General features: G+C 39.0%; 1 protein-coding gene across 2 annotated transcripts in view; it reads left to right on the top strand.

Moving 5' to 3' along the window:
* EPSTI1 (epithelial stromal interaction 1) overlaps positions 1-12782 on the top strand; it is a 97196-nt gene extending 84414 nt beyond the window's left edge. For both annotated transcript variants that reach the window (XM_020889509.2, XM_020889507.2), the window contains exons 9-11: positions 791-864; positions 7046-7145; positions 12244-12782. In XM_020889509.2, coding sequence (XP_020745168.2) covers positions 791-864; positions 7046-7145; positions 12244-12252 — 183 coding nt within the window. In that variant the 3' untranslated portion in view covers positions 12253-12782. The remainder of the gene's footprint in view (positions 1-790; positions 865-7045; positions 7146-12243) is intronic.
* The last annotated feature ends 406 nt before the right edge of the window (positions 12783-13188 follow it).

The raw sequence follows: 13188 nt of genomic DNA, 5'->3' as shown, positions 1-13188 counted from the left end.
CTCTTTGACTCCGGCACTAACCCCTGACAGGGGCCTGATAACTTCCCTCTCCCTTTTTCTGCCTGGGACATGAGGTTATAACTTGGTCTGCCTAAGGTGTAGGCAGCTGAGTGTTGAGATTCTCTGGCAACCTAGTTGTTTGGTTTGATACTGTGAGCACAGTAACAGGATGTGGAAGTTGCTGACTCTTCCAAGAAGGTAGAATGTCAGAAGCTAGAGATTTAGTTGGAGTAATATGACCTCCTATTTGAAGCAAGCATCCACTCCCATGTTCTGCTAGTTTTAGAAATAACTAGTCAATGATAGCTGTGTGATTATTCCCCAGGATGGAAAATGTGTTTCTAATGGAACTGCTCTACAGAATTGAGTCCAATATATATTTGTAAGCAGCTGTGAACTTGTTGGGAAAAAGAAGCTCAAGAAATTACCAAGAAATAGCATTGTGTAACATTCCTTAAGGAAACTAATTTGATTTGTTTTTCTTTGTAAGACACAGGTGAGTTTGGCTCACATTGCGTTTTCTCCTGTGTATGTTGTACCTAGTGGTCTAATAGCTTGAACATGCTCATTGCCTTTTTAATCTCACGATTTTACACTCACAGTTATTATTTGGCTAAGGCACAATTATTTTTGCTACCTAGTTATGTAAGAAAACAATTTCACATGGAAATGGCACTTAAGTAAAAATTTCAAAAATGAAATATTGTCTGAGCTAAGGTTAAATATGTAATTGATTTGGGTGTCTTCTGTACAACCATGTTAACTGAAAACCATATTTTAATGTTCCTAGGGTGAATTACTGGAATTTAAACGACAGCAACAGGAGGAAGAAAGAACCAAAAGCCACCAAGCTGAACACAGGAGGTATAAACCACTAAAATAAGCATCCTTGGTTAAAACAATTACCTATAAAGTTTTTGCAATGTTTTAGGAAAACACAGTAACACTGAACAGGATTTTGGAATCTATATTAGTTTTTTAATCATTATATTATTGGGGTGTGGTATGTGGTATGTGCACATGCACACACATACATATACAAACAATATCCAATTTTTCTTAATTGGCAGCATAAATTGACCCTAGAAAGTGGACTCAGCTCTCAAGCTATATGTTTGTTTAGGTTATACTTAATCTTCCTCCCATAAGACAAAGCGTGGTAATCCTTTTATATAATCCTTACCATTTGTACACTACTTTATAATAACTGAACTAGTATAGATGGTTAGATACTCATACCTGAATATAAAAGCTCAGACAAGAACTACCATTAGTTATTTTATGTTGACTAATATATTAGGGAAAAATATTTAGAATCAGTAAGTAATTTTTAATAGTGGAAATAGTCTTTATCTTATTTCTAATGTCAGACATTAAGAGTGCCCAGAATATCATGTTGATATTGGGTCAGTGCTAATAATTACCTTATCTATCATTATTCTAGATTTTCCTAGGGAGCAGTTGGGTTATTTGAGTTTATTGCCATGTGATTGAGTGTCTCAGGAGAAGAATTTAATATAAAGGCTTTCATGATTTAAAGGAGCAAATTCTTTCAAAACTGACTGTGTTTAACCTTCCCACTGTCGCTAAGGCATACTTTTAAATTGTGGTGGCTTTCATTTTGTAAATGAGACTTTAGAAAGTGTTAATGGAAGTTCCTAATTCTGCTGTACCTGCCAACTGTGGCTGTATATTCATATTATTTTGAATGGATTATTCTGCTTCCATGGTCCTGTCAAGATAATTTTAAAATGTTAAATGCAAATTTATATGTTTTTCTCTGGTTATAAAGTGAAAAAGTGAAAGTGTTAGTCACTCAATTATGTCTGACTCTTTGCGACCCCATAGAGTGTAGCCCACCAGGGTCCTCTGTTATGAGATTCTCTGGGAAAGAGTACTGGAGTGGGTTGCCATTTCTTTTTCCAGGGGGTCTTCCTGACCCAGGGATTGAACCTGGGTCTGCTACATTACAGGCAGATTCTTTACTGTCTGAGCCACCTGGGAACCGCTCTCTGGTTGTAAGGAAACATCAAAATTCTGATACACTGGTTAGACTATTTTGTTGGATAAAGGGGAACCATTACTACTACCTATTTTTTCTTTTGTTTTTATTTTTCATTTTAAAAACTTTTTAATTTGTATTGGAATATAGCCAGTTAACAAACAATGCTGTGATAGTTTCAGTTGAACATCAAAGGGACTCAGCCACACATATATATACATGTATCCATTCTCCCCCACAGTTGGACCTTTGCCAACAAAGGTCCGTCTATCAAAGCTATGGTTTTTCCAGTAGTCATGTATGGATGTGAGAGTTGGACTATAAAGAAAGCTGAGCACCGAAGGATTGATGCTTTTGAACTGTGGTGTTGAAGAAGACTCTTAAGAGTCCCTTGGACTGCAAGGAGATCCAACCAGTCCATCCTAAAGGAAATCAGGCCTGAATATTCATTGGAAGGACTGATGTTGAAGTTGAAACTTCAATATTTTGGCCACCTGATGCGAAGAACTAATTCATCTGAAAAGACCCTGATGCTGGGAAAGATAGAAGGCGGGAGGAGAAGCGGACGACAGAGGATGAGATGGTTGGATGGCATCGCCGACTCGATGGACATGAGTTTGGATAAACTGTGGGAGCTGGTGATGGACAGGGAGGCCTGGTGTGCTGCAGTCCATGGGGTCACAGAGTCGGACACAACTGACTGACTGAACTGAACCGAACTGATTCTCCCCCAAACTGCCCTCGCCATTCAGGCTGCCATATAACATTTACTGCTACTTTTTTTTTTTAATAAACCAGGTCATAAATTAGTTCAGTCTTTTACTTTTTCTCTTTAAAAGTCTTTCTATTAAAAAACCTGATATTTCTATAACACTAGTTATTAGTAGCCAGTATTTCTCTGGATTTCTGAGGATTAATTGGATTATAAAGCTTTAGGCATTTTAAAGATAGTGATATGTCACATTAATAGGGCCCACTGCGAAGAAATTAATCTTCAGTGGGCACCCAATAAAAATGCATTATTTGATTAGAGGTCGAAAAGATTACTTTTTGTTATGGAACTTTGACCTTTATTTCCTTATTACTGAATACCTAAGTACTGATGGCACTATTTCTTTCCTCCACCTTCTATTCTTTCTATTGATTCTAGTTAAATATAGATCCCAGTTTAATCCAATAGGAAATCTCTCTGGATAATAAACTCAGTAACCAGTTTTGAAATAACTGATCAAGTCTTTACACATATTTTATTTATACTATCAGTTTTTGATAAAAGCTCATGTTTGTATTGTTCTTTGGTGTTTACAGTGAGCTTTTCCATCTTTTCATATGAAAATACTCATTCAGTTGTCACTTAATGAATAAAATAGTTTTGTCCACTCCTGCTGAGGGTAGCAATACAAGCTATGTGGTTTGGGTAAAGGGGTCGTTAAGTTAGGTTTTCTCCAAGGATATAATTTTATTGCAGACAAGAAGACCATGTGTTTTCTACTGTTTGGAAGTTCACATAGCAGAAAATGCAGCCCTGAGTTTTATAATAGAAATCATGCAGATTCCTAACAAGCTTTACAACCAATCCTGTAACGATTGAACCTAATGGCATCTGAACCTGACCCAGTGTAACTTTCTGAGGAAGAGAAGAAAGTTAAAACTTCAGAGGAAAAAACAGAGCACTGGGGGTGAAGGACTTGAACTGGGCTGCAATCTGGAAATTGGAATGAACTGAACTGATTTATTGAAACATGAATCATCTCTAAACAATAATTTTTATCCAAGTTAAGCCTCTGAAGAAAACCCTAAGCATTAGCTTGACAGCAATGAAATATATGTATTTTCTAAAACTAGTAAACAAAAATATAAACTGGAACTTTTCCCCCCTATTTGAATTTCCAAGCTCGCACTTTTCATCCCATGACAGGCCAATAAATTGAGAGATGAGTTGTTGGGACAAAGAATAGCAACATTATTGGACAGCCGGCAAAAGATGGTAGACATGTGTCTCAAAGAACCAGTCTTGCCTGAATTAGAATTCAGGCTTCTTTTCTACTAAAAGGGGAGGGAGTAAAGTCAAACATTTCCTGGTTCCAGTCAGTGACTGGGGTTTATGTGTTAGTTTCTTCTTTCCTGCAGTCATTAATAGAGGGCCTGGTCAGGATGTTTCCTGCAAGCTAAACAAAGGTATTTTAGCTTAATGCTCATTATCTGAGAAGCAGGGTTCTCAGAGATGGGCCATTATGTATAATTTAAGCTTATAGGCAACATCCCTCTAGTTATTAACTTATAATAGAATACAAAAGATTCTTCCCTATTACAAATTCTTGATAGAAATTGAAAAAGTAATCTCTTTACCATCCGTGATCTCTAGTTGACCCAGCCTGCTGTCCTCTTAGTAACACGCTCAAAAGTGAATCACATCACCTTGTGTACATGACAGAGTCATCCATCTTCAAAGTGTTAAGTGAATGGAGGGCAGTGGGCAATGAACTACTCTCACTACCTGGCTAATTTTACAATGCAGCTGCCGTCACAGAAAGGGGCTAACGCGGGGAGCATGCACCTGGACAATTCATCCGTTCACCTCTTAAGAACCAGGGCATACCCTGTGCTTTGTTCTAGGCACTAGGAATAGGTGCAAACAAGGCAGAGAAGGCCCCCAGCCACATGGGATTTACAGTCTGGAGGAGATGAACAGAAGGTAACAATTTAGCAGCAAGGTTATTTCAGAGAGCGATGCACAGCATGAGGACCACATCACAAAACGACACTAAGGGAGAGATTACAGGCAATAGTTCCTCAGTGAAGAGGTGACATCCAAGAACAAGGGTCAGTCACACAGAGATGGGAAGGGGGCAAAACATTACAATGGGATGTCCCCTCTTATCAAGCATAGCAACAAACACAAAGGCCCTAAATCGGGAATAAGCTTGAACTTTCTGAGTCCCAAATGATTTGCTTATAGATGGTGAGAAAGAGACTACTACAAAATGAGAAAAGAAAGATAGGCAGGAAGTAGAAGATTTTGTAAGTCAATTATTTTATTCTAAGACTAATAAGTCGTGGGAGGGTTTTAAACCAAAGGAAGGCCTGGTCCCTTTTATAACTTATTCAAGTGGTTGTATGGAGAATGGATTGCAGAGGGCAGGAGTGGAAAGAGAGGCAAATGAGAGAAGACAGGGATTTGTACTAGAATGGTGGCCATGGAAATAAAAGGTAAATTCAGGATGTGTTTAGTGGGTGGAGCCAACAAGGATTCTAGTGGATTGGATGTGAGGTGGGATGAGGGATATTGAGGGAATGTCCATCTTTGTTACTGACAGAGACTGGATAAAAACAGCCCCAGGTGTTTGGACTGTCCAACACATAGTTGGACAGTACAGGTGTATGTACAATACCATTGGTTGTATAGTTTTAGGGGAAACAAGGCCAGTTTCTTCTTCCTTAATATTCAAGTTTCCAGCTCAGGTATCTTATTTCAATCTGCATGCTGAGAGGTCTAGAAAAGGCAGTGTAAACATTCAGTCCTGCAGTGAACTAGGCTGACCAGTGGAGAAGGAAATGACAACCCACTGCAATATTCTTGCCTGGATAATCCCACGGACAGAGGAGCCTGCTAGGCTACAGTCCACAGGATTGAAAGAGTCAGACACGACTTAGCAACTAAACCACCGCCACCAGGCAGACCAGAATATGACACCTTGGTAGATTTTATGGTGAGAGATTAAAAAAAAAAAAAGCTTTCTAATAACTAAGATGTAACCACTGCCAAATGGGGCTTGAAGTTGAAAACAGCAACCATAAATCAGAGACTAACCTGAGTCAACATGCAGTTGGCATTTTAGCTTAACACACTGAGCAAGACCAATAGGCAAAACCCCCAGCCTCTGACTCTGCCACTCAGCAGTCATTATCCTCAAAGTTCCCAAATCTTACACAGATGCTGACTTCCAGCCACCCACGATGACCACACTGGCTAAACTTCATGACAGAAAAGGAGGCTCACCTCACCGGGTCCTGCCTGACCCCTCTCCCACAAGCATGGACTGAATGGTTTCTGGGCTCCAGGCACTGTGTTTCTGTTGAGAAGCGTATGGCCTTCACGCTGCTGTTCCCCAATAATCCATTCGCATCACAGGGAACCTATTGCCATGCTATTTCTTCAGCTGCCAGGTCTCTGACTCTGCTCAGCCACACACGGGCAACTCAGAGCATGCTGTGGCCTTTTTCCTTTTTAAACTTAAAAACTGTAAGACGTAACACACACAAGTCCATGAAAAGGATATTTAGGGTGATTAATTATAAAATGGACGCCCAGGGAGCCAGCTACAGTGACACAAAATAACCATCATCCTACAGATAACCCTACCTTGACTGTTAGGATAATCACTTCTTGCCTTTCTTTTTAGTTTTACCTCTTATATGTTTGACTTTATTTCTGAAATTGGTTGCTGCCAGTGTGATCAGACATCAGGGAAAGATGTACCCCTTCCTTCTTTTGAAAGCTTGAGCTTCCTTCTTCAGGTGTTTCCCTTTTCTCACACTCTCTTCCTGTTTTCCTTCTACTTTTCACTAGTGGGATTTACCTTAGAAAGACTGGCAATGGGGTACAGGGTGTATGGGAGAGACATTTATCTTGTAATACTATTAACAGCACCACAGAACTGTGTTTGGTTTCTCTTCATGTTTTAGCTCTTGCTGAAGCTTCCATCTTTCTACCTTCTCTGGGGTTCACGCCTGGCGTGGCCCTAAGGAGTATGGTTGCTTGGGTGACCACGACTCTTGTAGAACTAGTAGAGGTGGGTGAGTGAAACTCTGGAGTGAAGAATTTATGCCCCTTTGGGACTGAGCCAAGACCGCCACCGCCTCCACCAAAGGACTGTTCACAGCACATCATGTGGTTAATGTGAAAAGAAGTGTCTGTAGATTTCTTCTGAGCTGAATGGGGGCAGAGAGCCCCACAGTCCATTCAGACAGCACATTAGGTTCTCAGAAATCTCTCAGCCCTGCAGCGAGATTTCCACTCACCCACTTTTCGTTGTTTTAAAGGGTAAATAATGCTTTTCTGGACCGACTCCAAGGCAAAAGTCAACCAGGTGGCCTCCAGCACTTCAGTGGTTATTGGAATATGAATAGTGGTAACAGCTGGGTGAGTTTTATTATTTTTTTCTCAAAAACTAAATATTTCCAAGTTGAAGAATAAAAACAATGAGAATTTAAAAAATATGTTGTGGCCTTCTCTCCAGATAAATATTTTTTTTGTGTGCCATTCAGCTGTGTAGTGGGCAGGCAGCTGGGGTGATTACTGTAAATTCCACCATAGCTTCTGAGAGATGGAGAAAGTCCTGCTTTCAGCTCTAGCCCAATGCCAATCACAATAAAAAATGACACCTGCCCTTTGTTTGCTGTGTGATTGCCTGGACTGCAAGGCTTTTTAAAAAAAAAAAAATCACCCTTTGCCCAGGCCTACAATAAAAACCAAGGAACATTTTTTTTCCAGGAAGATTTTCAGTGGAATATGGTTCTAAAAATAGTAAGCATTCTCTTGTAACATACTCTTCAGTGAAACTAGCACATCAAAGAAATCAGTATTTAATTTTTCACTACAAAATGATTTTTTTAAAAACCCTATAGCAAAAGGCACTTTTTGAAAATGAAATGTTCTTACAGATTTTGGGGAAGAAAGCCTTGCGACTATGTTGTAATATGTATGTAATGTGTTTTGTGTGCACAGTAGATTATTTAAACAGCACCAAAGCTTTGGAATGTATGGGGTTGTGGGGTTTGCAATGTGTACAGAATTAAAACTAACCACAGTGGGTTTTACAATTCAAGTGAAGCCCAAGTGTATCTGTACTTATTAAAAAAAAAAAAAAAGGAACAGACAGAAATCTTTAAACTGGTAAAATATGAGAAAATAATCAAGTACTTGCTGACCTGGTAACTCCAGAGGAGATCACCCCTTAATAAATACTTGCTGGACAAAAGATCATTTTTGAGAAAATAATCTGTTAGAGATTTCATATGCATGATTTCTTGGAATCAATCTAGTGGTTAAAATTTATGGAGAGATCTCACAATCTCTCTCAATATATATTGAAGATAATTAAATGTAGGCAAATTGTAGAGAATGCATAGTGGATGTGTCTATTTATAATGTATGCTCCTGTGTATCACTAAGGCATTCAGAGTAGAGACAATATACAAAGATAGAAAAGAATCAAAACAGTATCTTTGCATTGTGTGTGAAATTGACAAATTATTGACGTAAAAGAATATGTGAGTAGGAGTCATGTGGAAAATAGGGCATTGTGATTTTAAGACACTATCCAAGTTTATAGGATTTATAAGTAGTGAAATGTGATTGAAACTCAGATTTTGGACAGGACTTGGAACTTTGCTGTACATTTTCTCTTATACTTAATAACCCCAATTTAGAAGGTGCATATACATAGAAAGGGCTTCCCTGGGGGCTCAGATGGTAAAGAATCCGCCTGCAGTGCAGGAGACCTGGGTTTAATCCCTGGGTTGGGAAGATCCCCTGGAGGAGGGCATGGATAATCCTGGGAACAGAGGAGCCTGGCGGGCTACAGTCCATGGGGTCGCAAAGAGTTGGACATGACTGAGAGACTAAGCACACATACAGAGAAAAATACCTGGGGTTGAAGAGATGACAGGAGAGACTAAATGATTACTCCATGGCTGCCGTAAGGGGAATAGGGATGTGGGAGTCTGGCTTACCCCTGACTGTTGGTAGGTCTTAGGTAAATGAGCTATGCATCTCCACTTCGGTTCCTCACAGATAGAAAGAGAGAAACATCACTTTCTCAGGATATGATGTGAGTGAGGATGACTGAAGATTCCTTACTAAGACAGGCATACCCAAATCCAGCGTGGTCACTGGCTTTTCACTTGTGTGAAAGAAGCAGTGACACAGAGGCAAAGACTTGCTCAGGTTCTCATCTCCACCTCACTTCAGTACAGACATGCCCTCCTCTGTGTCTGCTTTTCATTATGGCACAGATTCTGTCTTCTCCATCTGCTGGGGGACTTTGTTCTAACAATGCTCCTCCCTCTCTCCCAAACTGTCACATGTCATCTCGACTAGAAAACTCTCATCAGCAGAAAATGTAAATATTAAATTGTGTTGATGCCTATTTTCCTCTTGCTACTGTCCTATTTCTTTGTTTCCCTTTAGAGAAAAACTTTGAGGTATTTGTCCTGTCTCCAATTTCTTTATTCCCTTTTCTCTTAAACCCCCTCTAATCAGAATTTAGACCATCTAACCACAAAGTTCTTCTCGTGGTCACTAACATTATCTACATTGCAAAATCGAGTGGTTATTTCTCAGTCTTCATCTTTTGACCGATTAGCATCATTTGTCATGGTAAATCACTGCCTCCTCTTTGAAACTCTTTGTTTACTTGGCTTCTGTACTCTCCTGAGTTTTATTTCAGTAACCACTGCTTTCCATTCTCCTTTGCTGAATCCCCTCTTTCTGTCCTCTCCACATTAGAGTGCCTCAGGGATACATCTTGAACTACCTTCTTTACGTTCACTTAATACCTTCATGGCCTCATTCATTCCCATGAAATTAAATACCAATATGCTTTTTAGTCCCAAATTTCAACTTCCTGCCTCGATCTCTTCCTCTAAACTTGCAGATCCATTTTTCTACCCAACATCACTACTTGTGTGTCTGGTAGACATTTCAACCTTAACATGTCTAAACTTCAGCTTTGATGCCCTGGACCGCACTTCTCTGTCTGCACTTTTTCATGTTTGCATGACTGACTCTTATACCTCTACAGCTGATGCATCAGCAAGTCTCCTTGACTCTTCCTTCAAAATGTATCCAGTCTCGCAGCTTCATCCACCTTCACCACTATTATCCTGATTGCAACCACCATCATTGCTCATTTCAATTCTTGAAACCATCTCCTAGATGGTGTCCTTGCTTCCACACTTCCACCTAGAGTCTGATCTCAACATGAGACTGAAAAACAAGTCACCTGCTGTCACTCCTTGGCCCAAAGCCCTCCAGTGGCTCTGACGACTCTCCAGAGTAAAAGCCAAAGTCTTCACAGTAAAAGCACAGGATGTCTGTTACTCATCCTACAGGCGCTTCAAGACCTAGAGCCCACGCTACTTCTCGGGCACTCTCCTCCGACTGCCGTGCTTCCTCATTCCTCTCAGCCGCACCAGCTTTCTTTGGCTGTTCTTTGAATACTTAAGAACTGGCTGCTCCCTCTATACTCTTCTCCAAAACATCCAAATGATTTGTTCTCTCTCAAGTATTTTCTTAAGCTCCAAGTATGCCTTGGCCATCCACTGAATGCTGCCACCAGACTCCTGCAATTCCCTTTCCAGGCTCCATTTCTCTTTTCTATAACACTCTGCAACCTCTGGTCTAAGTCTCTAACATCATTTTCTTAGATGTTTTGTTGATCAATTACTATCATTCTCTCCTTGTGATAATTTGCGTTCCCTATTCCATCGGAGCAGGGCTCTTTGACTGTTTTGTTCACTGATATATCCTAAGTATAACACAGTGACTGGAACTTACCACAAGGACAGGAAACAGATAGCTGTGGGTGAGGGTCACCAAAACAAAACTTAGAACCAAATAATTTGATATACTTAAATGATTAGATGTTGAATTTAAGATATCTATGTGTAAAACATTTGGAATAAATATTGACTTTGAAATGATAAGCAAAGACAAGAGACAATGACAACAAGGAAGACTGAAAGAGAGCAAAATAGAACTTCTAGGAATAAAAAATTATAATCTTTGAAATTAAAGCACCCAATGAATTTATAACAAAAGGAATACAAATTGAACTAAACCAAAATATCACTTCTTATCTATTATTTGGCAAAACACAAGAGATTGACAACATGCTCTGTTTGCAAGACAGGGGAGACAGTTTCTTTTACACTTTGTAGGTAGGATTCAAAATGATTTAAATTATATCTAGATTAGGTACTGTTTTCCCATAAAATAAAAACCAGGCCTACACATATTCCAGAAAAGTTTTACTAAATGTTCAAGAAACAGATTATTCCAAATGTCCAGAATGTTTTCCAAATAAATGAAAAGAAGGGAGTATTCTTCCAAAGGATTAAGCAGGTAAATGTAGAATCAAAATCAAAGACTATACAGGAAAAAAAATCATAGGCCAGTCTCACTCATAAACATAGATAAAAAAAATCACAACAAAGTTTTGACAGATTTAACAATGAATTTTTTAAAAAAGCATAGTATATACTTATCTCAGAAATGTAAGTTTGGCTCATCACAAATAAATAGAACCAAAAAAAAGCCAAGATAATTTACCACATAAATTATAGGAGAAACACCTATAGATTATAGAAGAAACATCTCAATAGATAGAGAAAAGCATTTGATAAATTTCAATACTCATTTATGGTAAAAGTCTCTAGCAAACTCGGTATAGAAAATAAATTTCTTTATCTAATACAAGGGATCAAAAATCTATAATAAAAGCACATCCAAAGCTTTTCTTTGAAATCACATATGAGATGTATCTAAGGTAGGATATTTAAAGAATCAGTTCAAATGATAATTTCTCTGATACTAGTAGGTGAGACCCTTTGAGATGCTGTGGAAACTCTGAATCCTGTGTCTTCAAGGGCAGTTAAGCATTTGCCATGACCCATGAGGCAACCTGATATTTTAGTTTCCCAGAATGTTAGAGCCAGTAGTCTGAAACCTCGGTGTACCTTGGCCTGGTAGTCTGGGAGGCTTGATCGAGGTGACATGACTGTTTGCACATGGTCGGGGGAGGGAACTCATTTAAGTCTAAATCCTTTCCTCAAGGCCCCCTTAGATGTCACCTACCTGCTGTATAATACACTGCACTTCTACTCCACACATTTCCATTTAAGTAGCTCTGCTCCATACCGTATTTGCCCTGTCCTTGATCTTAACTATGGAGGTAGGTGACAATATTTGTGAACACTATTAGTCGTCACCCATGTTAGCCTATCTCTCAGAACACAGCTGATGAGCTGTCACTCAATAAGCCAATACACTGTTGACAGAGACCATTTAGTGAGTCGAAATGGAACTTGAAAATTAAATCATTTCACTGGGACTTGAAATCATTAAAAAAATTGTCATGTAGTCAGAGTGTTTTTTGGAGGAACTTTATTTTGGATTTGCAAAGGCTTTGAATTCTGTTTTGTTGCTGGTGCTAATTTTCATTTTCTTTTTCTTCCAGGATACATGAGAAATATTTGCTTATGTCTGGCCTTTGTCAACTGACCTTGAAAAACCACACGAGATGTTTTTCTTTCTTGCAGCTTTGTTCAGCCTCACTGTTTTTTACCTTGACTCCAACTGCCCACCCACTCAGCTGAGCGGCTGAGGATGACTGGTTTCTTCTCCCTGTCATTATTTATGCATATTTGTAGGCACAGATTACTGAACTCATATTTAATCTCTACTGCTAGTGAAATGTTGCATTATTTTTCTAATTGTTTTTGCCTCTTATTGGAAGTATAATTAGAGCCATGTTAGGACGCTAGAATAGCAGGGAGTCATTTGATTGTTTCAGGTTAGTGAGAACTGTGGGTGCTGCCTGCCTGTCTCTAAACAGCTAATTTTTTCTGCTTCTCAGATCAGGTTTGGGGAAGCTCTGGCACCTTTAGATTTGTATCCCTATTTTCTTAATTCAGGCTACAAATGTGAGCAAAAGAAAAATCCTTTATAAGCTTTTAAACAAATTTATAAATAAAATTTGAACTGCTTCTGTATAAATGATTTGTGTTTGTTTTCAATGAAAAGCTCTTGAGTTTTTCTCTCTTGTTTTTATATTCTTCTTTATAGTCCATAGAGATCAAATGTAGTACTATAATCACTACTGGATTTGGCTTTGGTTTTGACTTACTTATTAATACTGTTCCTCTAGTTTTTGAGAGTGGGACAGTTCATTTTCTGAAAGGTCATAAAAAATCAGCTGGACACAAATGTTGATACCACGTGTGGTTTGTAGGTGTTTTAGAAACTTGTCTTTCCTCATGCAACCTAGTTCCTATTACTAATTCAGTAGGCTTTCCTATTCTTTTATGACCCTGAACCAGTTTATAGACCCTGGTGTGGGAATTACTGGTTTTCCACACTGTATGGTCTGGCCACCCCTCTCCTCCCACATTATATAAGAGAA

The sequence above is a fragment of the Odocoileus virginianus genome, chromosome 8, assembly GCF_023699985.2.
Source record: "Odocoileus virginianus isolate 20LAN1187 ecotype Illinois chromosome 8, Ovbor_1.2, whole genome shotgun sequence".
NCBI lineage: Eukaryota > Metazoa > Chordata > Mammalia > Artiodactyla > Cervidae > Odocoileus > Odocoileus virginianus.
The sequence above is the reverse complement of the archived record's forward strand: the minus strand, read 5'-3'. Positions and strand labels throughout refer to the sequence as shown.